This window comes from Mesoplodon bidens (assembly GCF_964165515.1).
Source record: "Mesoplodon bidens genome assembly, chromosome: 4".
Taxonomy (NCBI): domain Eukaryota; kingdom Metazoa; phylum Chordata; class Mammalia; order Artiodactyla; family Ziphiidae; genus Mesoplodon; species Mesoplodon bidens.
Window position 1 is genome coordinate 127,062,586 of NC_138160.1, and position 27,097 is coordinate 127,089,682.

General features: G+C 36.9%; 1 protein-coding gene across 7 annotated transcripts in view; it reads left to right on the forward strand.

Moving 5' to 3' along the window:
• The window catches only part of FBXO38 (F-box protein 38), a 53,836-nt gene that overhangs the window by 4,084 nt on the left and 22,655 nt on the right, over positions 1-27,097 (forward strand). For all 7 annotated transcript variants that reach the window (XM_081232489.1, XM_081232492.1, XM_081232493.1 and 4 more), the window contains exons 2-12: positions 2,981-3,170; positions 6,951-7,084; positions 10,118-10,281; positions 10,491-10,656; positions 13,052-13,189; positions 14,366-14,503; positions 16,408-16,501; positions 17,518-17,648; positions 21,423-21,593; positions 23,239-23,381; positions 24,282-24,492. In XM_081232489.1, coding sequence (XP_081088615.1) covers positions 3,043-3,170; positions 6,951-7,084; positions 10,118-10,281; positions 10,491-10,656; positions 13,052-13,189; positions 14,366-14,503; positions 16,408-16,501; positions 17,518-17,648; positions 21,423-21,593; positions 23,239-23,381; positions 24,282-24,492 — 1,618 coding nt within the window. In that variant the 5' untranslated portion in view covers positions 2,981-3,042. The remainder of the gene's footprint in view (positions 1-2,980; positions 3,171-6,950; positions 7,085-10,117; positions 10,282-10,490; positions 10,657-13,051; positions 13,190-14,365; positions 14,504-16,407; positions 16,502-17,517; positions 17,649-21,422; positions 21,594-23,238; positions 23,382-24,281; positions 24,493-27,097) is intronic.

Here is a 27,097-nt window from a genome sequence, read left to right on the forward strand (position 1 = left end):
GGGTCCTGAACTGTTAAAGCCCCTAGATGGAAGGTGGCAGTCTTATCCTTTACCCCAGCGTTCATCTCCACAAGTCCCTTTCCCACCGAAGCCTTGTAGTAGGGGAGTCACTACTCCACCTGCTGCCAAATAAGTAGCTCTGTGACCAAGTTTTCAATTCTAGATGTGATATGGGAACTATGTTACAATTTCACCTAAATTTCTGTTGTAGTCCTCTTAATTTAGGCCCTTTGGCAGTAGTGTTAATGCATAGTAGGTTAAATGGATCTTTGTGGGCTTGCTGGAGACTTAACCTCTCTATAATGTTGTATAATGTCATATCTGTGAGTAAATATTTTTGTGAGTTCTAAACAAGGGAACTTTATATAAACTAAGTGATATTTAAGGTGCAATCTGTTGGTTTAAAATTTCAAGTGTATGTTGTGCACTGGAGCTACTAAATCTGATTCACACAAAACCACAGTATTGCAAAATAAGGAGCAATAAAAGGTGGAATCATGAGATGAGGGTGGAAATTATTAAGTGGTGTGGATTTGCTGAAGGAAAAGAAGGGGGAAGGGCCAAGAAAGATTTTTACTTAGAGGATGAAATCAAGAACGTGGTGTCCGTGTACGGTTAGAGTTGTCAAAGGTAAGGGTGTAAAAGGTGAAGCATGTGCTAAATAACATAGCTGGAGAATTAATCCATGGTTGGATTGGTCTGTACTGGTTTATAGCCTTGTCAACATATTTGAATGCCTCAGGGTAGCTAATTGTTATGTGTTCCTATTGGAGTAAAGTATGATTGCATTTTTGCCAGGGTTACAGGCTTGTTGCTGAGATCACTGAGTGCTGTGGTGGCAAAAATAGGAGCGTGAAATGGTTCTTAGCAGCCTTGCAGCTACTGGGCGCGTATGGAATAATGGAAAGACTGATGGATATTCACACATCAGACGTGTGATTTGTTATCACCCAGTGGCAGGAGATTGAGATTCTCTTCCTTTTCCTGGCAGAGACATGATCAATATAATACTATCCAAGTTGCTATGTGAGAAGCTAATGTTAGTTAAGTCTCACAGGGAGCTCAGAAGAGGAGTTTAATAGGAGACGTTTTTTCAGAGGACTTAAAGTTTAACTAGATTTTGAAGGCAGAATAGTGGTTTTCCAGGCCAAAAAAAAAAAAAAGGAAGGGAAGGACATTCTAGCCAGATTTAATAGCTTACTAGGAATAAAAGATGAATGTTAAACAAATGGATAAACTGGGATACTGGTGTGGCTGGAGTGAGCAAGTGATAAGAAGTGAAAGATGAGACTGGAAAGGTGGCTGGGTCAGGTTGGAAAGATTTTATCTTCTGCAAACTAGGATTTCTTGTAGGCTGATTTGGTTTCTGTTTGATCATGTGTATTAAATTTCTTTAAAAACAAATTCAGTGAACTGTAGCTCATGTACCTACTCTTTGCAGAATTCCTTAAGTCCATACTACTAACTGCCTGTTGATATTAATCCACACAGAATTCTAAAAACTTATTGGTTTCCCAGGCCATAGCTGATTAGAAGCAGCAAATTAGAGGTGTGTATGTGTGTGTGTGTGTTTGGGTGGAGTGCAGGGAGAAGCAAGCATGCTGACACCTCTCAGAAGTCACAGTGCATAACCTTTTAGTGAGGGAAGAAGAGACCAGAAAACACACACACACACACTCACACACACACACACACAAGAAATAAAAGAATTCACTTAGCCTTGTAGTTTGCTCCCATATGCTGCTGAAGCAAAGGAACCCCAGGAACTCCATATAGCTCAGGAGTCCCTGAGACTATATTGCAGAATATAATGTATACTCAAATGATAACCTCAGGTCATCAAGGAAAGGTTACACTTTTATTGCAACTCTGTAAGAAAATGGAAGCATGGGGTCCACTTTAGAAACTTTTGATAGTAACAGATTATAATAAAGAAAAAGCATTGGTGCATAAAAGGGAGCAAACACTGTTTAATCCAGAGATTGACAGATTTGCGACAGCAATTCTTTGCATCACTTCAGCATGATTAAGCTCTGAACTCTACAGTTCTCTCACTTTGAATCCAGATAAGTTTTCCGAATTTTACCAGAGATAATTGATAATGCTATTTAAAGGACACTGTTTTCACATAGTTCCCTCTTAACCTGATCTGCAAAATAAAACAAACCTCTGGGCAGAAGTTCGCTCATCTGACTTTTATGTTATTTCCCCCACTCCGTTCCTCCTCCTTTCTCTTCTTCCTCCCTCACTAAAGCTTATTTTAAAAACAAACAAAACATACATCTGATACAAAAGTGAATTAACCTCTGCTCCTTAATACTTATGGGAGAGGGAGAGGGAGAAGGGTTGTTTTATTCTTCCTCTGAAATTGCATGTAAAATTAAGTAGTTTTTTTGGTTATTGCTTTTTGTGGAGAAGGTTAATAGATTTTTTAAATAAAATTCATAAAGGGATATGTGACCCACCAGTGAAATCTGATCCCCTCACTTTATAGGTGGGAGAAGGAAGAATTTAAAAGGTGATTCAAGTTCATAGAAGTAGTTTGTGGCAGGTCCAGGACTAGAATCCAAGAGTCTTCTCCTTTCTGCTGTGTTAGGGGCAGTCCCAGAATCACCGGCTCCTGGAGTTGGGAGGGGTTTTGTTTGTCTAGTTTAATCTTATCTTACATATGAGGAATTTGATGCTTGTTGAAATTGAGTGAATTAGCTAGGAAGCAACAGAGTATGAATAGAATCCAGGACTCCTGATTCCTTGGATTTTTGCTCATTCTAAGTAATGCATTTTTATCTCTACTGTCTTCAGAAAAAAGATGTTCTGTGCCTTTTGTGTAGTATTTTTATTAATTTGAATGTAGTCTGTACCATTGTAATAGCACTACCTTTGTGTGTCTGTATTCTAAAATAAGCATTGTTTTACCAAGATAATTTCTGCATCTGGGTTTGGTGTGTTTTAGTCTACTCTAATCACTGCTTGCTTTCAGGTCTTTGAACTCAAGTAACCAAAAGGGGAGATTTGCTCTTTGATACTGGAGATAACGCAGCAATGGGTCCACGAAAGAAAAGTGTTAAAATGTGTCTCATGAACAGTGATATTCCTGAAGAAACAATATCAGATGAAACAAAGGACTATATGAATCAACTTTCACATGAAGTGCTTTGCCATATTTTTAGGTAAGATTTTATTTGGTTGATTTTCACCTACATGGAATGTATAGTATAAGTAGGAGCAAATGCTAGAGCTATGCTGTCCAATATGGTAGTCACTAGCCACATGTGGCATTTAAATTAAATTAAAGACCCAGTATGGCTAGTGGCTACAGTATAGGACAGCACAGACAGTGAAGACAGAGAATATTTCCTTTATTGGAGAAAGTTTTATTGGGCAGCCATTATCTAGACTGTGTTAACATTCCAGGCTTCTTGGAATTCTTACTGACTGATAGATTTGTTGACTTTTATTATTACAGTACCTTGTGTGTATGATATAAAGCAGTGTTTCTGACTTTTGGATTACAATCCACAGTGAGAAACACATTTTGCTCTGTGTGCACATACACAAAAGGAAATGAAAAAAGTTTTGTGAAATAATACCCATCATTGGTATATACAGTGCACACATTAAAGTTGTTTTGAGGTAAATTTTTTTCAAAATCCTTTTTTAAAATTATGTTTTTATCTAAACTATATTATAACAATTGTTAAAGAAACCAGAGACAAAACCAAAAAAACAACCAATGAAACCCTTTCATTATAGTTTCTCCTGCTCTCTTCTTTCATTATCCACTCAAATAAACACATCCTAATATACTTTGTCTCTGGAATGAGAGACCAGAGTTTGATCCTGAGTCTCTCATTTACTATCTCTGGACCAGTGATAGATATAAAGATGTTATTATAAGGATTCAATGAGATAATGCTTTTAAAGCACTCAGTACACTGCATGGCATAAACACTTGGTAAGTGTTAATGGTTATATTGTGTTGTGCCTTTTTTCATATTGCTGCATGGTCTTCATAATTATCATTTTAGTCACTGCTTTCTATTCCACTGACTATGACATGATAATTACCTTTTCTTGTATTCTTTCGTCTCTATTGTTTCTAATTTTTCTCTTATATAATGCAACTAACTTATCTAAGCATCTGAATTTTCCATTATTTTAGATTATTTACCTAGGGGAGATTTCCATATATGAAGTTGCTAGAAAAGTTTTGAATTTTTAAAAAATTATTGAATATTTGCAGATTAAGAGGTTTTAAAATCGTGATAGCAGAGTTATTTTAGGGAACTATGGGCACTTTATTTTTCTTTTCCAGTATAAATTTGTATTAGTCTTTATCTTCTGCAGTTTGTTATTATGTGACACAGTGCAGTTTTTGTTCAGTTCTATCTGGGAATAGAAGGCCCAATTAAAATAATAGACTTTTTTTAACATAATAGGATAATGCTAAAGTTCATCTGGCAGGAAAAATTCTGTAGCCAAAATTTTTCAGAAAAAGAGTCTAACCCTACTAGATGTTCAAATGTATTCTAAAATACACAATAATTAAAGATTTGGTACGGGAGAAGATAGCCAGACAGCTGGGTAAAACAAACTCCATATATAGGCTCCATATGTAGATTCAAATACACGTGGGGATCTAGTGTATGATAAACTTGGTATTCACATCAGTGAGGAAAAGCTGAGTGGATTATTCAGTGATGATGTCACAACCTAAAAACATTTGAAGAAAATAATAAAAGCATGTTCTCTCTCATATCTGACAACTATATTCTAAATGTATCAGTGAATTAAACAATGAAGCTATTAAAATACTAGAGGAAAGCATAGGTAGAATTGTTTCTAGGGATGTGTGTTAGATGTTTGTTGACTAATGGTAGGGCATATTATGAACAAATTTGATCATATTTTAAATTGAGAGTGGATTCGATTTTGCAGTTCAAACAGAATATAACAGTAGAAGGAGTGGAATCAAATAGAAGGATGTTACCCTGGTTATAATGAAAAAAACATGCAGCAAATTGGCAGAATGTAAGGAGAACTGTGAACTAAGCTGAGTACTTGAATATGGTATTCTAAAAATAAACATTTATTTTTAGGCTTCTAAAGTTTTTATCTGAGGACTCATTTTGTAGTCCTGTAATAACCATTTAGCATGTTTTCATGAAACAAGAAAAACCATGGCTTCCTTAAAGGAAACTTAATCTTTGCTGTACCTGCCATGTTAAACACATCTTTTGTAAAATATGTTTGATCTGCCTCTTGAACTCCAACTTTTTGACTATGTATCTGTGGAGTAAAAATACATTCTTTTTCTGAGGGCAAATATAAGATAATCTCCATAAGATTACTGATGTTTGTATTTCAAGGGAGTATAATATTAACTCAGGCAAATACTTTGGATAAAAATCAGTGATTTGTGGAAAAAAGTTTTAGTGGCAAAACTTGATTTAGAAAACAAATTCAGTTTTTCATTGTTTATAAAGTGTATAGTTATATAGTTTCTGAAAAGTATCCTCATATCTAAGTTATGGAAACTGTAAATTAAGTTGGCAATAATGCTTTTTTGGTAGAGAATTTGACTTTATTTTATTCTCTTTATTTAAATAGTTACAAAGGAGAATGCAGAGGGGCCAGAGGTAGAAAAAAATAGAGCAGAGAAATATTCAGCAGGTATACCTGGACTTTCCTTTAGAATTAGCTGAATTTTTAGGAAATAGACCGAACTGTTGACATCCTTGCTCTTCCTCTCTCAAATTATTAAGCTGTTGACTTTTTTCTGGTTAACTTTTCTGAGCCAATTTCACCACTTGTAAAGTGGAATAACAATAGCACCTACTATATCAACGAGGGTTGTAGCAGGAGATAAGATACCCTCAGCTGGAATTTGAAGGTAACTTAATGAAGGGATCATTCAGAGAGGTGTAGGTAGGGTTAAGGGAACGAGGAAGAGATGCTGAAGATTCATTCAGCTAAGGGACTAGCAATAGCAGAAAGCCTTTGCCCTGCCTTCCACTGGCCAAAGCCACCTCATAGCCAGAGGGTTGGGGAACACAGCAGAACAGAGAAGGGAAGAAAAAGGATTGGGGGAGGGCTGTGTTGCAAACAGGAAAAGAACCTAGCTTGCAAAAGTTGTGAAACAGTGACTGTAGTACAGTGTCTGTGACACAATACCAGCTCAGTAAAGGGTAGCTTTTGCCTTTTTTTTTTTTTTAAATTAACCTAGGTCTGTTGAGAGAGAGAGATATATATTGGTATTACTGGAAACAGAACAAAAGTAGAGGTTAGTTGAAAAGCTTCATGAAGGAAGAGATAACATGGGAGGTCGGAAGAAAAGGAAATTGTAATTCAGATGAGTGTTTTCACTTAATGCTTATGCAATACTTTTATTAGAGTATGTGATTAAAAGGTAAAAGATCTAGGGGAAAATGTACACTATAAACTTAGTATACATATTTGTTGAAGAAAATAGTAGAGATTCTGGGTGGTGTTGAGCGGGAGCAGAGAGGAATTTTTTTTAGCCACTTTAGGAAATGGATTCTGTAAAATCTATGAAAAAATATTGGTTAGGTTCAAATTGATCAGTTCTCTGGTCTTTTGTACATTCCCTTATCACTATACCTTGAAATGTACTGAGATTTTTTTATCCTTCCTTTTTTTTTTCTTTTGAGATTTTCTTTGTCCTTAAAAACTTAAAAGGAGAAAGGCAGGATTTATCAAATGCTCTATGGAGGGAGCTCCACACTTTATTTGGGTGCTTGAGTATTTGCTGATTTTTTTTTTTTTTTTAGTAAAAAGGTATGTATGCATGTTAATCTTAAAACTCAGTGAATATTACTACAGTCTTATTTTATTTGAGGGACAGGAGAATGGAGGAAGGAAAAAAATAACCTGTCAGTGAGATGAAGTACTTCCCACTTGATAAATATGAGTTTCTTTCTCTTACAAAGGTACCTCCCTCTGCAGGATATCATGTGTATGGAATGTCTTTCCCGGAAGCTAAAGGAAGCAGTCACCCTATATCTGAGAGTTGTGAGGGTAGTGGATCTTTGTGCAGGGCGATGGTGGGAATACATGCCGAGTGGTAAGTAAATTTAGCCTGTAATGTACAGTGGAGCCCCACTGGAAACTACTAATAACGTTCCCATCAAAAGCTACTTGTTGCTTTGGGATAGGCAATCTAGGCACCTTGTAGGGAGGGAGGCAGGATTTTATCTAAATTTTTTAGGTTGATGAAATGAGTTTTGCCTGAGGCTTTACTGTTTTAGTGGTCTGTTTTCATTTCCTACTCCTTAAGAAACTACATCAGTCTATTACACAAATATATGATTGGAGAATACATATTGAGCCTTTGATTAGCTGAGTATATGTCTGTCACATTTGACAAAGCGTCCTTTCTTCCATGATGCAGGTTTTCATGCACCCTCTGGTTAAACAGTTATTTATCAATTTTTATAAAGCTGCTCTAGTTGTAGGTCACAGAAATTGCACTTCTGGAACTTTCATTTCTTTAGCACTTTTAAAAGGCCTGTGCTAGGTCTTGGAGATTTCTCAAATAATGCATTGGCCTTGCATGTGAAGAACTCAAAGTTAGTACCCTAACCACAACAAATGGACCTCAGGTAAAGAGACCACCGGAAAAGGAAGTTCATGACTTTAGTTAAGCAGAGCATACCTCAAAGGGAAGAAATAATATTAAGGGCTAATCAGGCTTCTTTTCAGTTAATACCAACCTGTTAATTATGTCACTTTAGTTAATGTTGTTTAGCAATTTTGAATATCTTTTTAAACTACCTTTCATCAACAATATTCAGATACTGATATTTTGAAAATGTGATGAAGCTGTGGTGCTGGGCAAAGGGGAGGGGTCCTTAATAGAAGTGAAGGGCTGAGGAGATAATTGTCTTCTTCTGTTCTGTTGTGTGGAACAGAACAGACTGCCTCTGAAACACTGAGATATTGTACAGTTTGGGGTGCTGCATAAGCTTTCAAGAGGGTCATTAGTCAACTGATAACTGTTATCAGTTGGCCAGAGTTATCACTATATCTTTTTGTGAAGAACACTGCAGAGACTTGAGGCTAGAACATAGCTCGATGGGAAGCAAAGCACATTTGTCTTCAAATACTTTAAAGAAACTATCGTAAGGGAAAAGCATTCATCATATTGCAGAGACAGCAGGAAAGAAAAAATCAGGGCAATGTGAGAAGGACTGTCATTTCTTTTATTAGATTTTCTGTAACAGAGGTTAGGCCAGTAGGAAATATGGACATGGGGTTAATGCACTACATAAAGAGATAGGATAGCAGAGCTCCCATGTGGTGCAATCTTACAATTAAAATCTCTGCCCCGTATCAAATTAGAGAAGAATTTGTCTGCACATTGCTGGCTTCTTTTAGACTGTGATAAATATCTGTGAGCTCAAGACTTCCCATCACTGCCACAAATATAAAAGAGAGTCAAAGCAAAGTCTCTATAGCCTAGAATAAAGTCTTACTAACCCTGCTTTGCTAATGCCACCTTGGTCTGGTCTCTGGAGTTTATACCCTGATTCTCTACATAATAATGCTAAATAAGGTTTTTATATAGCACTTTATGGTTTACATATGTGATTTCCTTGGACTCTCAGACCATCTCTGTAAAGAAGGTGGCGAGAGGCAATGTGTAATGTACAACAACAGAGGACGGACATTGGCAAAGGTCACATTCATTTTTTACATTTTTAAATGGGGTGATAAACCTTTTCATTGGGTTGTGAGAGTAGATATGTAAAATGATTAACACATTGAATGGTTTAGTAGAGTTACTGTATAAGACAATAATAAGAACTGTTATTATAATTAGAGAGACCAGGTAATCTCTTGAGGTCCCTTCTTACTCTTCATTTTTTCGTGAATCTGAAGCTAGCATAGCCTGTAGCCTGTACAAGTAGAACTAGCCCTGTACAAGTAGAACAACTTTTGAAAACTGTAGTAAGACGTAATGGTTTGGGGCTTCTTTTTTTTTTTTTTTTTTTTTTTGCGTGGTACGCGGGCCTCTCACTGTTGTGGCCTCTCCCATTGCGCGGCACAGGCTCCAGACGCGCAGGCTCAGCGGCCATGGCTCACAGACCCAGCCGCTCCACGGCATGTGGGATCTTCCCGGACCAGGGCACGAACCCGTGTCCCCTGCATTGGCAGGCAGACTCTCAACCACTGCGCCACCAGGGAAGCCCTGGGACTTCATTTTTATTCTTGAAAATTAATATTTTTATTTATCATTAGTGAGTAGACAGTTAGCTTTCTGATGGCCTCCATTAAAAACAAAAAGTAAGATAATAAAATATCATCAGTATGAGACTTATCTCCTTACTTACCACACCAGCAACTTGTACTGTGGAAGTAACCTGTATCTTTCTCTTGCCATCTGGTTGTTTCCCACTGTGGAGCACAGCTGGCCTCTCAGATAAATAGTCTGTCAGTTCAGCATCCTTGTAGTTTGGATTGCTTATGCTCTTTTAGCTAACTTGCATCCGTCTTTTTCAAAAGAATGAATTGTCTAAAATGTCCTGGGAATGATAGTTAAACACAGGATAAAGTAATTATTGGGAAATGGGTAACTAAGAGAACCCAGTTTGAGATGGGATTTGGGTTAGAACTGTGAGCTTCCTGAAAATGGGGATCCTATCTTACTTATTTTTTTAGTTGTGACCTCTATAGAGCCTAGAGGTTTTATGGACCAGAGAGTACCTTTGGGGGAGGAGGGTGGTGGCCAGAAAGGTTGTCCGTCCTCACACATCAGTCAAATAGGTCCAAGTCATCTGGGTTAAGTGTGTTGTTAGTTGAAGATTTCTGTGCTTTAAAAGCAGGAGCAACAACAAAAAAGAAAATAGTAAATTAAAAGTTTCAGCTGTAAAGTATCAACTCAGAGTAAGTGGTGTTCCTGACACATTTCCTCTGTTACTAAGGGAAATATTTTCTGTTTACCCATTTGTTCAGCTGTAGTATTAGCCTTATGAAAATTTTAAAAGGGAATCTCTTGTTTTGTTGTTGTTTTAACTTTTGATAAAAATTACAAGTGCCTGTAAATATTGAACAACAGAAAGATGAACTTGGCTCTAAATACTTGTGAACTTCTTAGGCTTCACAGATTCCAGTTTTCTGACACTATTGAAGAAGATGCCAGATGTTGAACAGCTATATGGCCTTCACCCTAGATACCTTGAGAGGCGAAGGGTACGGGGCCATGAGGCTTTTAGCATTCCAGGAGTTCTGGAAGCGTTGCAGGCATGCCCGAACTTAGTGGTGAGTGCACCTGGTTGAACATTTGACATCAACTAATTGATGAGATATTAAATTAGAAGAATGATAGAACATGTTCAGTCACATGAAAATTTCATCCACAACGAACTTTTAAGTTCCACTGCATACTTAGCATCTTATGATACAGAAATAGAAGCTTTGGATGCTAAATTAAAAGCCTTTCTTGTGTTTGCTTTGGCATTATTCTGTAGGGTGTGGAAACTTCTCACTTGGAATTGGTAGAATCTATTTGGACATACATGCCACATGTTCATATTTTGGGGAAGTTTCGTAATCGTAATGGAGCATTTCCAATTCCTCCTGAAAATAAACTGAAAATTCCTGTAGGAGCCAAAATCCAAACTTTACATTTAGTTGGTGAGTACATGTTTCTTGGGTTGCTTGTGACTCCTTGAAATGCCATACAACTGAATATTCTCTGAAAGGGGACAATGAGGATTTTAGAAACGGCTTTGCTGATTGATGATGGCAAAAGAAATGCTTGTGAGACATGTATACAATTTTAGATTTCCCGTTAAAGGGCCCCAGGGAGTGGGGGGTTGGCGGCGGACAGGTATGTGAGGGAACTACTATTTCAGAACCAATCTGATCCCGTTTTGATAGGCAGTTTGGGTAGTTTTGAAGGTTGTTGGGGTTTTTTTTGTTTGTTTCTTTCTTTCTTTTTTGAATGAGCCAGAATCCTGCCCTTGTTCTCAGATATCCACCTTTTGCTCCTAGTTCTACCCTCTAGAGGGGAGTTCTCCAGTACAACCTTCTGTGGTGATAGAAATGTCCTATATTTGTACTATCACATATGGTACCTACTGTAGCCAGTGAAACAGAGGAACTGAATTTTTAAATTTTATTTTATGTTTGTTTATCAAATAGCCACATGTAGCTAGTGGCTACTTTATTATCCTGCTCAGCTCTAGAACATCACAGAATAAAAAATCTTAGATAACTCTAAGTTTACTTGTATCTTCTCCAAGCAGAAAATTGCCCCTCTTTCTTCAACCCAGAGCTGATGGGAAACTCTGCCACTTCCCTTTTTCCTGAGAAATGGAGAGGGAGTGGTCTTTTTCCAAAGGCACCTTGTTTGCAATGGTCACAGTGTGCATTCTCCATCTAAATGTTCTCTGAAATTGTATCCTAATAATTTCAACCTAAGTAAATGATAAGAACAGATATTTTCTCAAATTTAATTTGTCATCTTTGGCTTAGATTGCTGAAAGGAATTTTGGGGGACTCCTGTTACTATAGTCTGACTATTAATATTTTTTAAATATTTTCTTTAAAATATACATATTGAGTATCTCCTGTACCTTATTGCACGTATTGGGGATGGCCCTGAAGAACTGGGTATTTCTGAAACTGGGTCAGGTGGTGAAGGGAGAGCAGCAGGGATGATAAGGACTAGGTCTTAAATAAGTCTTAGTGTGCAATTATGGGAGAAGAGCAAAGCTCTCTAGCAACCCTTCATTTACAAGATCGAGGAGTGGTTCCGATGAAGGAGTTGGATGTCTAGTTTGAATTCAGACTTTTAGATAATAAAGGGATTCTGTAATATCTAAAGTTTATAATATAAGCTCTGTAAGGTCAGAGACTGTTTTTATATCTTTATATTTTCCATGATGCCTGTCACAGTTCATTGCAAATATAATAAGTACTTGGTAAATTTTGTTGAAATGCATTTAATTCATTTGATTAATTCAACAGTTTAACACTGTTACGGTGGTACAAATGTGTATAGTAAATTAATGAAAATGCTGGGGAAGACAGGTAATTGTGTCCTTTGTTTATAGAATGGATTTGGGCTAAAGTGTGGATTGGGCACAGAATATAACTGTCTTGTCTGGATCTGTCTCACCCTTGCTACCCTTGGGTTTCCTAGTCGGAGCTACCACCATCATGGTAGATGCTAAATGTACCTTTGTGAGTTTTGCATCTTGAGTCCCAATCTGTACCTCACTTCTTCTGCTTTTCTTCCTTTGGACTAATCCCTAATTAGTACAGTGTTTATGCATAGTTCAGTACTAAAGCCAACTATGTTTTTTTGCATGGACCAGGTTAAGGGGTAATCCTTACAGTAGGAGCATTCTGCAGAATTTAGCTTTCAAAGAACCAACAATTTAAGTACTCCCAATTTTGCTTTCTCTAGTTGCTATTGCTAGCAGGGCTTCTACTGACTCAAGGTTAAAAGTTATATTAAACTGGTTTTGCCAGCTACTGCTTTTTAAATGCCATCACCCTGGATCCTTGTATTTCTGTCCGAGAACTGTGTCACTTCTTGGCTGTTCCCTAGTCTACAGTGTTTAGACTCTTGGACAGGTTCCTCAAACTGCTTCGTACCATAGGAATTTTCAAGTGACCCATGCTCTGTCTCCTTCCATATCTCCTGACTTATCCTCCCACTCTACATCCCCTTTCTTCCAGAAATGGCCCTCTGCAGGTATGATTCCTAGTAACTCTGGAAGAGTTAGAGTTGCAAGAAAAACTTGTGTGTATAAAATGTAGAAGTACTTTTTAAATCCCATCTTCCCATATGCCTTTTCTAAAGAAATAATAGTCTGTTTACTGTTTTCTTAAATTGTTCTTTACAAGCCTGTTTTAAATAAGCTTATCTTCCTACGTGTTAATTAGGTAATTTGTTCTGATGAAAATATACAGGAAGGATATATTGTTAACTTGAAAAATAGACTATTGAACTTATACACAGAATACAGAGTCTTTTAGTGGTTTTCTTGTTTTTTATTTTTTTGTATATGTGCTTTAGGGGTGAATGTTCCTGAAATTCCTTGTATCCCAATGCTAAGGCACCTTTATATGAAGTGGGTAAGACTCACTAAACCACAGCCATTCAAAGATTTTCTTTGCATCAGCTTACGAACTTTTGTCATGAGGAACTGTGCAGGTAAGGGTACATAGTTGTGGTGGAATTATACACATACTATTCTAAAAATGTCCTAAAGCAAACTCCATAGCTACATTTGTAAGTGAAATTATATTATGCTATTACTGTTTATGTTTGTAACTTACCTTATGAAGGTAAATGTACTTTTTGTTTTAAAGACAGTAGACATATGATTTGTCTTTGACCCTTAGCAGAAAAAATAAGGTGTTAAAATGTCTCTGCATATTTCTTATAGGCACTTTTTATAGGATTGTTTTAATAAATTTTTTTTACTTTCTTTGTCTCTGGCCTCCTGATCATTCTGCATGTAAATAGTTGTCTGACCTAATCTACCTTAAAGCATAAAACACTGCTTTTATGATACTACTTTTCTGTTCTGAAACCTTCAGTACTTCTGTTGCCGTAGTGTGTCAAGTGGGAACTGTTTTGCTTTGCTTCAGAGTTCATAATACCCAGGGCCCCTCTTCATATCCTTATTTCAGACTCCTTTCCAAGGTACTCCTTTTATTGTCAGGCCTGCCTACTCACTGTTCCCAAACAGCCATACCAGCTCTCGCCTGAGTGTTTTTCTGTATTATTGTTTCCTTGTCCTGAGGTTTACACTTCCTTCTTCCTCTTCACTTGTATACATTTTTGAAGTTTTGTTCTTCAAACTTTCTTCTCTTTTTTCTTTTGTATGTAGTATATCAGATCTTATTTTTGTACCTGATATGTTCTGCCTTTTTATCTTTTTTATAATTATTCATGTTAGTTTTATGTTTGCATCAGTTGCAAGCTCTTTGATGGATAGGATCCTATCTTTTGTCATCTTCCAGAACACCTAATATAACACTGGTCACATAGAGAGATGTTTAAGTCATTGAGCTGTTTGTTAGAGTGAAGGATCAAATTTTCAGCTTGTCTTTTCCCCTTATTTATTCTGAGCTCAAAACTATTGAAACTTCAGGGAATTTACAAAAAATACTAAATCTCCAACATTACTGAAAAATCCTTATGCTGAATAAGTATGTGGTTTACAGAACTAATACTTTTTCCAATGAGAAGTATAAATTGCAGAGAGCCAGCCACTTGGCTGTCATTTTCAGACGTAGAATTTATAAGTTATTCATTTCAGTTGCTGATTTGAAAAATCATCTTTACAATTTACATTGTTCCATTGAAATTGTCTTTCTTCAGGACCCACAAACTCCTTGAAATACGTCCCTTTAGTAACAGGCTTAGCCTCTGCCCGCAACTTGGAACATTTGGAAATGGTTCGAGTTCCTTTCCTTGGAGGTCTTATCCAACATGTAGTTGAAGACAGTTGGAGATCAGGTATTCATTTTCCTTTAGTTACTAAATATTTAAAAAATCAGTTTAAAATTTATTAAGCTTTATTTAGCTTCTCTTCTGAGTCTTTATGAAAGAAAATGCTTGCTGGTAATTGTACTTTCTATCTGATGTATGTAGTGAAGAATAAGTAACCATGAGTGTGGCCAGTATTCATTTCCTTTTTATGCAGTGTTAAACCTTCTCAAAATAGTAGAGTGATAAGGCATGTTTTCTGGCTTGTTAATACTTATTGCTTAGTTAATAACTCATGTTATATTTGGAATCTTTCTGAGAGATGTTAACGGAGATATCCTAGTGCCTTTTGCTGGGAAGAGATGTTTTTTGACTTAGACAACTTAGTTCTACAAAAGAACTTAGACATTAGTAATATTAATCTAACATTTGCTTAATACTTATAGTATATAAAATGTTTTCACGTTTATCAGTTGGATATTAGATCCATCCATCAGATGTTGGCTTTTAAAAGAAAAAAAGATTTTACTTTCTAGCTCCCATAATTATATTTTAAATGATCATACGTAGCATAACGTGCTCCACGTTAATTATCTCCTCACTGCAACAAAAAGACCAAGAAGTTTAGCTATATAGATAATTAATAGTTGGGATCAGAAAATGTAACTGTGAATATCCAAAATATAAATGAAAAATTATCTAGTACCATTGGTAACAAATAGACATTATCATTAATACTGTTAAAATATGAGTAAGTACATTTTTAGCATTTTGTCAGTTAATCAAGTCTGGTACAAGTGCACTTCATTACATTGTGTGAAGGGGATGGAGACTTCCTCAAGATCAACAGCATAATTTTTATTCCATGGCTCTAGCTAACAGGATAAAGTCAGAAAGGAAAAGAATGCTTGGTGTCAGTTTATTTACCTCTTGTAAAAATAAAAAGTAAAAAATAAATTTAAAAAATGAAAGGAAAAGAAGACCACAGTGCAGTCATTCATTAGAAGACCTGGAGAGAGGTACCAAAAGCTAAGAGTTTGCATAAAGGGCCTAAAAGAGCAGCAGAGACTTTTCTTCCCTAATAAGTGTTTAAGAATGACTCTACCTTATATTTTACTTAAGGAGCCAGCATACCTCACACAATAGTTAATTCCAGATGATTCGTAGATCCAAATGTAAAAAATACAGTTTTTAAAAGAAAACTCAGGAGAACGTCTTCTTGACCTTTGGTAGTCAAAGATTTCTTAAATAGTATACCAAAGAACACTTACCATAAAGAAAAAAATAAGGGTTTCCCTGGTGGCACAGTGGTTGAGAGTCCGCCTGCCGATGCAGGGGACACGGGTTCGTGCTCCGGTCCGGGAGGATCCCACATGCTGCGGAGCGGCTGGGCCCGTGAGCCATGGCCGCTGAGCCTGTGCGTCCGGAGCCTGTGCTCTGCAATGGGAGAGGCCACAACAGTGAGAGGCCCACGTACCACCAAAAAAAAAAAGAAAGAAAGAAAGAAAGAAAAAAACTGGTAAAATGTGCTAACGATTTTTTTGTTCATCAAAGGCATGAGTAAGAGAGTAAAAAGCCAAGCTATAGAGTGAGAGAAGCTATTTGCAATACAGCTAACAGACAAAGGACTTGTATCCAGAAAGAACGAAAATTAGTAAGAAAAAGTCAGAAAACACAATAGGAAAAATGGGAAAACATTTTGAATAGAAAAGATTTTACAAAAGAGGATATCTAAATGGCCAGTAAACATGAAAACATGATAAATTTCACTAATCATTAGGGAAATGCAAATTAAAACCACAATGTGATATACAAGCACTAAAATGATTACACCTAAACGATTATCATCTAAAGTAGGTAGAAATGCTTTACTGACAGTGCTGTGGTCAAATGGAACACTTAAATTGTTTTTGTTCCTTTTCTCCTCTAACTAGGTGGTTTTAGAAATTTGCACACTATTGTTTTGGGAGCTTGCAAAAATGCACTTGAAGTAGATCTTGGTTACCTCATCATCACTGCTGCCCGTAGGTATGTTTCCTCTTCACATTGTGTCTTTTGTCTTAGGATTATGTTTTTTCCTGTTTTATAAAAATTGGTGGGAATATGTGTTTGAAGTTTGAGCATGCCTTTTTCAGATTTAAAATACAAAGGAGTTGTTTAAATAGCAGTAGGTTATCACTTAGTGGGAGTCTACTGTTAGAACTGATGACCAACTGAGCTGCACTCCAGACCTAGCAAGCTTTGAATGGGCGTGGTCTCATCAGAGAAAAACAGGCAATTATCTGGAAGTGCCTGAGACTCCAACAGAAGTCAGCATTGATGCTTTGGTGTCAGCAGCCTGCTCAGGAGCCATTGTTTTAACCTCCAGATGGTTTTCCCAGTTGTTTTAGTTAGTTGGTGATAATATTTGCTATTCAGAAATCAGTGTTAGAAGTCAGCTTTTACAGAGTCCTGACCTTTAACATCTTTATATTTTTAACCTATTTTCACATCACTTTATGCCATGTTTACTATTTCCTACATATCAAAAGTCTACCTCTGCTTTTACTTTTATAATACTTAAATTGAATTAACCATTTTTCAATTTATTAAAAAACAAAACTCTTACTTTCCATCAGTAGAATATTAAGAATATAAATAAAACAAAACTGTAAGTTTAAGTGAGTAAATATTGTTACCTACTATAGAACTATACTCTTTGTTTAAATGGGACTTAATACTAGCCTAAAAAAAATATTAAAGAAATGCCAGATGCAGATTCTTGCCTTGACTTAATCAGGTTTAAGAAAGTCCCAGAAAGGATATAAGATTATTACAGTGTAATTCATTATTATTTACTGTAACTTCAGTGTACACGTAAGACGTGCCCGCACTTTATAAAATACTCTTTTAAAGGAAACATCTGATATTTTTTAGTGGAGGGGGGAAAGTTGTTTGCCTTTGACACTTCAGTAAGATAAACTTCTTTCAGAGCCTTACATTAGGAAGTACCTTTGATTCTGATGGCTTTCATTTTACTTTTATATGTATCTCTTTGTTCATAGGTTACATGAAGTTCGGATCCAGCCTTCCCTAACCAAAGATGGTGTCTTTTCTGCCCTGAAGATGGCAGAGTTGGAGTTCCCCCAGTTTGAAACCCTTCATCTGGGATACGTAGATGAGTTTTTGCTGCAGAGTAAGAATTATCTCATTTAATCCCTAAAATTGTTGTCAGGAACTTACTTGACAAAGTGAACTCTGAATTGGGATGTGCCATTATTTTCTTGAATATAAAACAGCTTAAAATCTTAGGTGCTCTCACTTCTTGAAAAATTTAAACTTGAAGTGTCAGTGATTTTCTTCTTTCTATATTGCCTCTGATTTTAGCATATTATAGAAAGTGTAGTGATTGTCTACCCAAAAGAAGATCCTCATTTACATTTGATATTGTCTCCCCTTTGCTCCCCAAGTTGCTTTCCTATTCTGCTTCATTTTTTTCACAGAATGTCATCCTTGGTTCCATTTGTTGAATTTGATCTGCCACACTTCTTGAAGCTTTTGATGGTCCTCTCTGATGAGGTCCCATTCCCTGCCCATGCTCTTCATTTCTGTAATAAGCCCACTGGGGGTTCTGGATTTTCCAGATAGTGTAAGCACATAATGGTCAGTATTCGTTTAATGATGATTGCTGTTGGAAGGCTTGTTCACAGCATTTTCTGGAATGTATTTACAATTGGGAACTCATTCCTTTGGGTTTGAATGCATGTCAATTCATTATTCAAACTTTTATTCCACATGACATTAGTCAGACATGCAGAAACATTTACACCTTCAGCATGTTTTTATTTTTGCAAGAATTAGTTTCTTACCCATGTAGTTTGTAACAAGTCTTCTTAAACTCTCACTGTCATACCAGATGACATTTTTTCTTTGGATCTAATTTGCATTGTAGAAGAACATAAGAAGGCTTAAGTCTTCTTAGTCCAGATCAAACAATATGACTTGTTTGTCCCTTTTCATTTCTGATATATGTCACAATAATAGTTGGGGTTTTTTGTTTTGTTTTTACTTTGTTGCAGTTCTCATCAATACAGGTGAAGCATTAAAAAAAAATCAAAGCATTATTTTCTAGCCTTTTTAACACAGGAATCATTTTTAATCTATATAGCTTTGAAAAGATCAGCTTTTTACCAACGTAGCTTTAAAATGCTAAACTAGCATAGTAATTTCAAACAAAATTAATGTATTTGATATCAGGCTTTTCTGGTTTTCAGTGAAGTTGCTAGCATTCTGTTTCTATAGTATCTGTGTAGTAACTTAAGATTATTAGTTTGGTAATAGGTGTTTTTTTCTACAGTCTTGTTTTTTGTTTTTCCCGAAAGCTAAAAACTTGACAAATTTTGTATTTTCATGATTGCCACATTTAGGTCCACTGAAAGAATGTCTTTGAGAATTATCTTTAGAACCAGCTATTTCCCTGTAGTGTTTCTTTCCCCTCAACACACATTTTCAATAGAAAAACAATTTACCTTTTTGGGGGACTGCGTTGAGTCTTTGTTGCTGTGCACGGGCTTTTTCTAGTTGTGGCGAGTGGGGGCTACTCTTCATTGCAGTGCGCGGGCTTCTCACTGCAGTGACTTCTCTTGTTGCAGAGCATGGGCTCTAGGCACGCGGGCTTCAGTAGTTGCAGCTCAGTAGTTGTGGCGCACGGGCTTGGTCGCTCCATGGCACTTGGGATCTTCCCGGACCAGGACTCGAACCCATGTCCCCTGCATTGGCAGGTGGATTCTTAACCACTCTGCCACCAGGGAAATCCCAACACTTTACCTTTTGACTACCATTATCTCGTTTTTCAACATAACTTGTTTCATAGTCTCCTTAATATTTAATAGTCTCTTAGTGTTGATATTTTTTATAAGCCATTCTTCATATTTGTTGCAGTTCATCCGTTTCTCCTATATACGTACTCTCCTCTATTACTCCAAAGACGGTCTGGGATTCTCTGTATGAAAATAGGTGCTAGGTGTGTCTAACAGACTATGTAGAGAGGAATGAGAGGTCACTGCTTATACTCTTTCACTTAATCTCTTGCTTCTCAGCCATTTAGATTTTGAAGCATCTCTCCAGGAGGTTAGGGTGGCTTCTGGTAAAACTTGCACCAATTCTGTTACAAAGGTTCTGGCAAAATATAAATAGAAACATCGCCTTTGTCCCCATACACTTATCGTAAAAGTGACAGTGCCAGATTGGGGAAATGGGTGTGCTGAAAAGTAGATGCTGTGTACTGGGAATATAAGAAAAGTGATCCAAGGATGAATACTTAGGGGTTCTTTGTTTACACAGATTCATGATTTCAGAGATTCATGTGAAGGTGATGGGGTGTAAAACTCAGATCCAGAAGCACTATAGAGTAGTCTTTAGTGCTGGGGCTTTGGAAAGAGGGAGTGAGATGGAAGTTCATTAATCATGGGACCTGGGGCAAGTTATTTCTTGGGTCCAAACCACCCAATAAAAAAAGTGGGAAATGGTCTTATCTCCATTTAACAAATGAGAAAACATGGTCTTTTATTATTACAGTCTCTTACACTTAGAAAGCATTCAGTGAATGGGAGCTTTTACTTTTAGCTGACCTCTGGGCTGAATCAGAAAGAAACAATCTGAGTCCTAGGTGATGTCATCAGGGTTTTGAGGGAGTGTGATGATCAGGAGACCCTAAGAGCAGGAACAGGTCTCAAAGGAATGAATGTAAGACATAGATTTATCATGCTAGGCTGTAGCAGTTATTCTGACAACACCTTACCTGGGATCAGTTCAAAATCTACCTGATCATAGGGGAGAAGGCAAATCTTAAGTCCAAAGGGCAAGAAAGAAGTTTTTACCAGGAGACTAAAGAAAATTGCTCAGAAAAATTATGAAGAATTGGTTAAGGTGGAATCTCCAAGAACTGCCAGTAAATACAAAAAACAGGGACTCTAGGAGAGAGACCATGAACTATATGGAAAGTGAAACTGGAAGAGTTGGGAGTAGACTGGTTGTTTTAAACATGTCCAGGCTAAAGGTATGAATCCCTGCCCTGAAGGGCAGGGCAGCTTGTCCAGAGCAAGTGTTTTCTTTGTATTTTATGTCAGTTGATTGCAAGGACCATGAGAGACATTTATTGGGTTCCTCTATCATAATATCCCAGCATTACGCTGGACATCGAAAATGTAACTATAAACTAACTAGGCAGAATCCCATTTTCCTTCAAATTGCTCATAGTCAAGTGGACCATCCTGTAGAGCAAAGGTCAGGCAGGTGGCAGGAATAATGATAGGAAGCAAGGGATAAGGTGTGATTTCCAGTAGCATAATCTAGAATGGAGGATCCTTTTACTAAACCCACTCCCTAGTCTGTGACAAGACAGTGGGCACTAAAGCCCAAGGGCAGAGAGAGTGGGTGTATGTGTGAGTTAAAAGTCCACTTTCTGAGGTTAGGTACGTATTTACTAACCTATAAATGGTTCTAAAAATGAATCTGAATTTCAAAGTGTACTCTTCTCCACACATGGCCACACCCGACTCCAAAAACATTATCCTTACAGAGTGAAAGAGTTACATTTTTAAGATTTTATTTTTCTTTTTAAAAGCTTAAACTAAAACTTCACCGTAAGTGTAAACCAATACAATTTATCCCTCAGTTTTGCTTTAAAACTTTGCCTTCTTTTTTCCTTTTCTAAACAATTGAAAATAATCTTTTCCTACTAGCTTTCCCTTAACTTTTAACATAAATTTTTATTTTGCAAAATAAAGGCTACCATTCGTACAGAATACCTAACCTAAAATTGTACCTGAACCTGAACCTGATGATGGAGAGATGATGCCGGATGATCATAGAGACTAATCATACTGGATGTTAAAATAAAAAATTGGCAACACTCCATGACACTTTAAGAACCTTTTTTTTTGTTTTTTAAATCAATTTCTCTTTCTAGGCAGAATGGCTAATGCAGATCTGGTGAAGTATGGTTTGGCTGATGTGGTAGAAAATCCTGGTATCATCACTGATATAGGGATGAAGGCAGTCAATGAAGTTTTTTCCTGTATCAAATATCTGGCAATTTATAATTGCCCCCATCTACATAACCCATACAATTGGATCTCAGGTACTGTATGCTTAAGTGCGGCTCTATTTTATTAATGTCAAAATAATATGTATCTTTGTTTTCTGTGTGTGTCATGAATTAACATTCCTGATATAAAATGTAGATATTTTATATGGATCATTCATAGAAGTTCTGGGAACCTTTGATAACTGAGTTGGAAATATTTTCAGTGCCTCTTTGAACTCCTGAAATTCTCTGCCTAGAAATTTGCACTGTCCAAGTTATAGGTTCAATTGTACTGATCCTTATGTGTTTTTCTTTGGGCCAGGCATGTAAAGTTTAGGTTAGGAATTGTTGCCTGGGATGTTATGGTTGTTTTCTCTGTATTACCTTCAAATGGCATATCATCTGAACCAACAAAGTGGGTATGTATTTTAAAAACTTGAGTTAGGTGACATATTAAACATTAACTTGTGAAATTTTCTATTGCCTTAAAATCCTAGGCTATTTCAAATCTCCCCTCCATACAGTATCCCTTGTGTATAGAAGTGTGACTTTTGCACTTGGTATTTTTCCTTATGAGGGGAGTTTATTTCCCTCCCTGAGAGAGTAATGCTATTTATTTCTTTTAAAGCCCTTCTTAAAAACCTAAATTCACAAGCCTTTAAATAAATTCAGAGCTAGAGAATTTTCGTTTTGACATCCTCTTAGCAAACCAGGCCCCCTCACTGACACCTGCAGACCAGTCTCCTCTGCCGTCTGAGCCACTGCACAGGGATACTGTAGCTCCTTACAAAACCCATCTCCAGACCTGTTGTAGGGCTCCCAGGCCTCTGCTGAGATCATTTGTTAGAATGGCCATGTCTCACCCATGAGAAGAGAAGTTCTACCCCTTGCCCAGCAGCACCAAGAAGTTATTGGGAAATAAATTTTAGGCTGTATGAGGCATAGATCGCTTTTAAAAAATAACATTTATTGGGTTTTTGGTTTGTTTGTTTTCTTAAATACAGAAGAGTATAAAGAAGAAAATAAAAAATCGCCTATAATCCCATCACTCAGAACTCCTGTTAACACTTAAAAACTAAAAGTAATACATGCACTTGATAAACAGTATCAAACAATACAGAAAGGTACAAAATGAAAAGTCTCCTCTTCTCAAAGGTAACCACCATCAACGGTTTCTTGTATATTCTTCTGGACAGGTTATTTTGTGCATATTGCAGCCTATACATATATAGCATTTAAAAATGATTTACATATACGAAAGGACCTTACTGTGTATACATTTTCCTTTAGCTTGTGTTTTGCACTAAGAATATTTTGGAGAACTTTCCATATTAGTAAGCATATTCAGTTCTTCTTCATTCTTTTAATAGCTGCATACTGTTTTATGAAAGGAATATGCCAACATTTCTTTTAACTAGTATCCTATCGTTAAATAGGCATGTAAGTTTTTAAGTGAATCACATTTAAATATAGGCTGACTTAGTTTCAAGTTAACGATTTCCAAGCCATCTAGTTCTCACAATGAAATTAGGTAAGGAGACATCATAGTTTAGAGTTATCAAGTGTTAGAGATCATGAAATAAAAGAAAATTTACTCAAGGAAAAAGGATTTGAAAGTCTTTGTGACCTATAGCAAAATTCATGAGTAATGGAGAAAGTGTTAGTTACATTCTCTCTGGCCATATAATTTCTTCAATAGACCACTCAAGATGGACTCGATTGGTTGATATCAACTTAGTGCGTTGCCATGCTTTGAAGCTGGACTCCTTTGGCCAGTTTATTGAATTGTTGCCCAGCCTGGAGTTTATTTCACTGGACCAGATGTTTCGTGAACCACCCAAAGTAAGTCACATTTGAGAGCATTTTTGTTTATTTTGATACTGAAGGAAGAAAATAAAACAACCTAAGTAATTTTTTTTCCTAATAATATGCCTTTACAATGTTATAATTTGACTTTTTACTGCCAGCCTCAGTGAAGGAAGGCATAAAGGTTATAATAATGTATAGCCACTTGTTCTTGTAAATGACTATTAAGGGATTTCCAGAGAAAGGAAAGGAAAAAGAAAGTGGAAAGCTGTCTCCATCAGGTTTATAAAGTGAAGGTAAGAGCAAAGGTGGAAATTTAAGCTAAAGCAAAAGTTATTACTCAAGAGTAATTAGTTGGAAGATTAAATCTCTAATTAGCAACCCAAAATATAAGTAAGGATTAGGAATTTTGTTTTGGAAATGTTTTACTTTGCTGCTACCTTTTCTGTTCAGTTGCATATCTGGGGAAATCTGAGGTTGCCCAGTTGTACAAAATGTTATTTTAAAACTGCTTAACAAATAAAGCTTTATACTCGCATCGTAATAAGAACTTAATGTTTCAACAAATTATGTTCTCTCTCGTCAGTTCTTAACGGTTATATTCCCACTGTTGAAGCAGTGTGATATAGTGGGGAAAGCTCAGGGTTTGAGGACAGATTATTGGGTTTCAAGTCCCAGCTGTACCACTTACTGGTTGTGCACTGTTGGGCAGATCCCTTCCCATTGTGCATGTCATCATCTGTAAATCAAGAGTGATAACGCTTTATCTTGCTTGAAGCGTTCTGGGCCTTAAACGAGGTCCTTTATGAATATGTGAAAGTATTTCATAAAGTGCCATATAAATATTCTATGTAAAGATGAAATGAAGGAATATTAAAAAATGCAGAGTTCTACACTAACCCAAATTAATAAGCACATGGTTTCTTCTTGCTTTAGGGCTGTGCTCGGGTTGGTTTGAGTGCAGGCACAGGAATTGGGGTTTCCTCAGCCCTTGTTAGCAATCAGAACTCCAACAATGACAATGATAATAATGCCCAGAATAATGCCAACATCCACGACAACAATCACCATCACCCAGATGACTCAGAGGAGGAGAATGACTTCCGGCAAGACCTGCAGCCAGGAGAGCAGCAGTTTGCAGCCGACGGTAACCCAGATCTTTTGTGAGCTCCAGATAGAAATGATTTTTACTTTGGGTCTTATTTCTCTTACTCTCTTCTCTTTCCTTCACCGCCTACTTCAGTTTGTCACTTTACACATTGGGGGACCTTGCTAACAAAGCAAATGAGGGGGTGGATGGAGTTTGCCTATCTGCTTGCTTATTTTAAAGTTATCTTTGTGATGCCTCTTGTCCATAGAATCTGTTGGGGTATTTACAGAAAGGGAAGGACTTAGATGCCATGAGAATTAAGGTACAGTAAGCCTTAGAGGCCTGGCTTAATGGAGATTTAACTGTCAGGATTTGGGTGAAGGAGCGTCTTTCAATATCTTGCTGACCAGTAGATAGCTACATTGGACTTGAACGTGGAGATCATTTTTGGGTGTTCCAAGAACTGGAAAAATGAATAGTAGTCATGTGCTAGACATTGTGTTGGAAACCTTTCATATACCTTTCATCATTAAGTCTTCAAAACCACCCAGAAAATTAAGTACACGAGCTAATAAGGACCTACGGGATTTCACTTATGTAACTATCCATTCCAATTCTTTGATACTGACTGAGCTCCTGCTGTGTGCCAGCACATGTGTTATTAGGCTTCATCTGCCCCTGTGTTGATGAGTGAGAATGGAGTGAAATCGTTTCCTTAACAAATTTTCCAGGTTCCCAGTTGACCCTTAAGAACTGAAAAAGGAATCTCTTCTAGCCACTATTTGGTTGTTGCCCTTTCACTCATTCTTTTAGGCAGAGTAATTAATGAGAAATGGGGTGCCCTGGTGTTATTAACTCCTTTCATAATGAAAGTATTCTGTGTATAGAGCGTAATTTCCTTTAGGATCATTCTGAGTATGCATGCATGTCCTGACCTAAGAGTTGTCTTCACTTCTTTACCTCACATGTTCTCTATAGAACTGTCCAGTTTGGCTCTTGGCAAAGTCACCAGTGACTCTCTTATAAAGGCTAGTGGTCATTTCTCCACTTGCATCTTCTTTGACATCTCATCCCAGCTGCATTTGTCACTGTTGTCCACTTCTGTCTTCCTGAGATATTTGCTCCTCTTGGCCTTTCTGAAACCATTTTCCTGGTTTTCCTCCTATCTCATTGGACATGCCTCCTCAGTTTCCTTTGCTTGCACCACCTTCTCTATTCCGCTCTTGTCCTTGCTCTCCCTTTTTCTCTACACATTTTCTCTAGATGACCTCATTAAGTCTCATGGCTTCAGTACCGACTATATGCTAATGAATTCTAAACCTGTATTTTCGGCTTTAATATTTCTATTTTTAAAAGTAATTGCAGTTATATCCAACTTCATACTTTTAATTTTCACATGAGTACTCTTAGGCATTTCAAACTTATGGCTAAATCTCTCCTCCTAAAATACAAAAACAAAAGTGCAGAGCCAGCAGGTGCTAGGGGTGAAGGAGGGGGTAGTGAGGTCAGGTATTGTTTCTTTGCCTTGTTCTTGAGTGCCATCATAAGGATCTGGACTTCAGAGAATACCAACCATTCATAGAAAACTGTTAACAGCAGCTGCAGTGCAGAACTCCTCAAATCCTACAAACCCAGTTGTGGTTGCAGTTGATGTACTGGACAGATTATAGACTCCACTAGAAAGTTACATGGCCATTGGCTTCTCAGTATAGAATGGAGGATGCCTTCCATTGTGAAGTCATATATTGATGCAGCAGGAGCTAAAACTTACGTGAGAACATGGTATTTGATTTAAGAGAGAACAATGGAAACTTAAATCTACTAACATTTGAAACTAAGGTTCAGTAGATGAGAGACATGACTACAAACCAAATACTTGAAGTACAGTATTTGTCAAATATGTTACCTTCAAATGCTGAGAAGCAAAGGAATTAGTGACATAAATGCCAAGATTGAGGAATTCAACAGCTTCAACAAGAGGAAGCCTAAGAATACCAAAGATGGTGGCAGAATTTTAGAGAAATGAAGATTGGCATAAAACATTAGGTTCCATGGGTCTTTCCAACTTGGCAATATGTTTTTGTGCATTTATTATTACATACATGTCAGGTTGATCCTTTTAAATAAAAAATAAGGACCAGGGGAATTCCCTGGCAGTCCAGTGGTTAGGACTTGGTGCATTCATTGCTGTGGCCTGGATTGACCACGGGACCCGTAAGCCACATGGCACAGCCCAAAAAAAAAAGGGACCTGGAGAAAGGCCATGTGACCGTTGATCAAAACCAGGAGTGGTGAAAAGAATTCAAATAAAAGAAAGAGAAACAACTAACAGAAAAAAACATAAAGAGTGGTACAGGGATTAAAAATAAAAGGGATCATTGGGAAATAACGTTAGTTGAAATGACTAACATTGATGCTTCCACTCTTTAAGTACAAGCATAACAATATTTTAAATATTACTTTAGTTTGAAATTGGTACTCACATGTTGACTTTCCTTAATGTAGAATTTTAAAACTTTCCATGCATGAGCTTTTGGACCAACGCTGGCATGAAGCGGATTCACTCACTCTTTTACTCTGTTGTATTTAACTTAATCAGCTTGCATGAAGTAATTGCCTATCAAAGAAGGGCACTGTATAATTTTAAAAGCCATTTAATTTG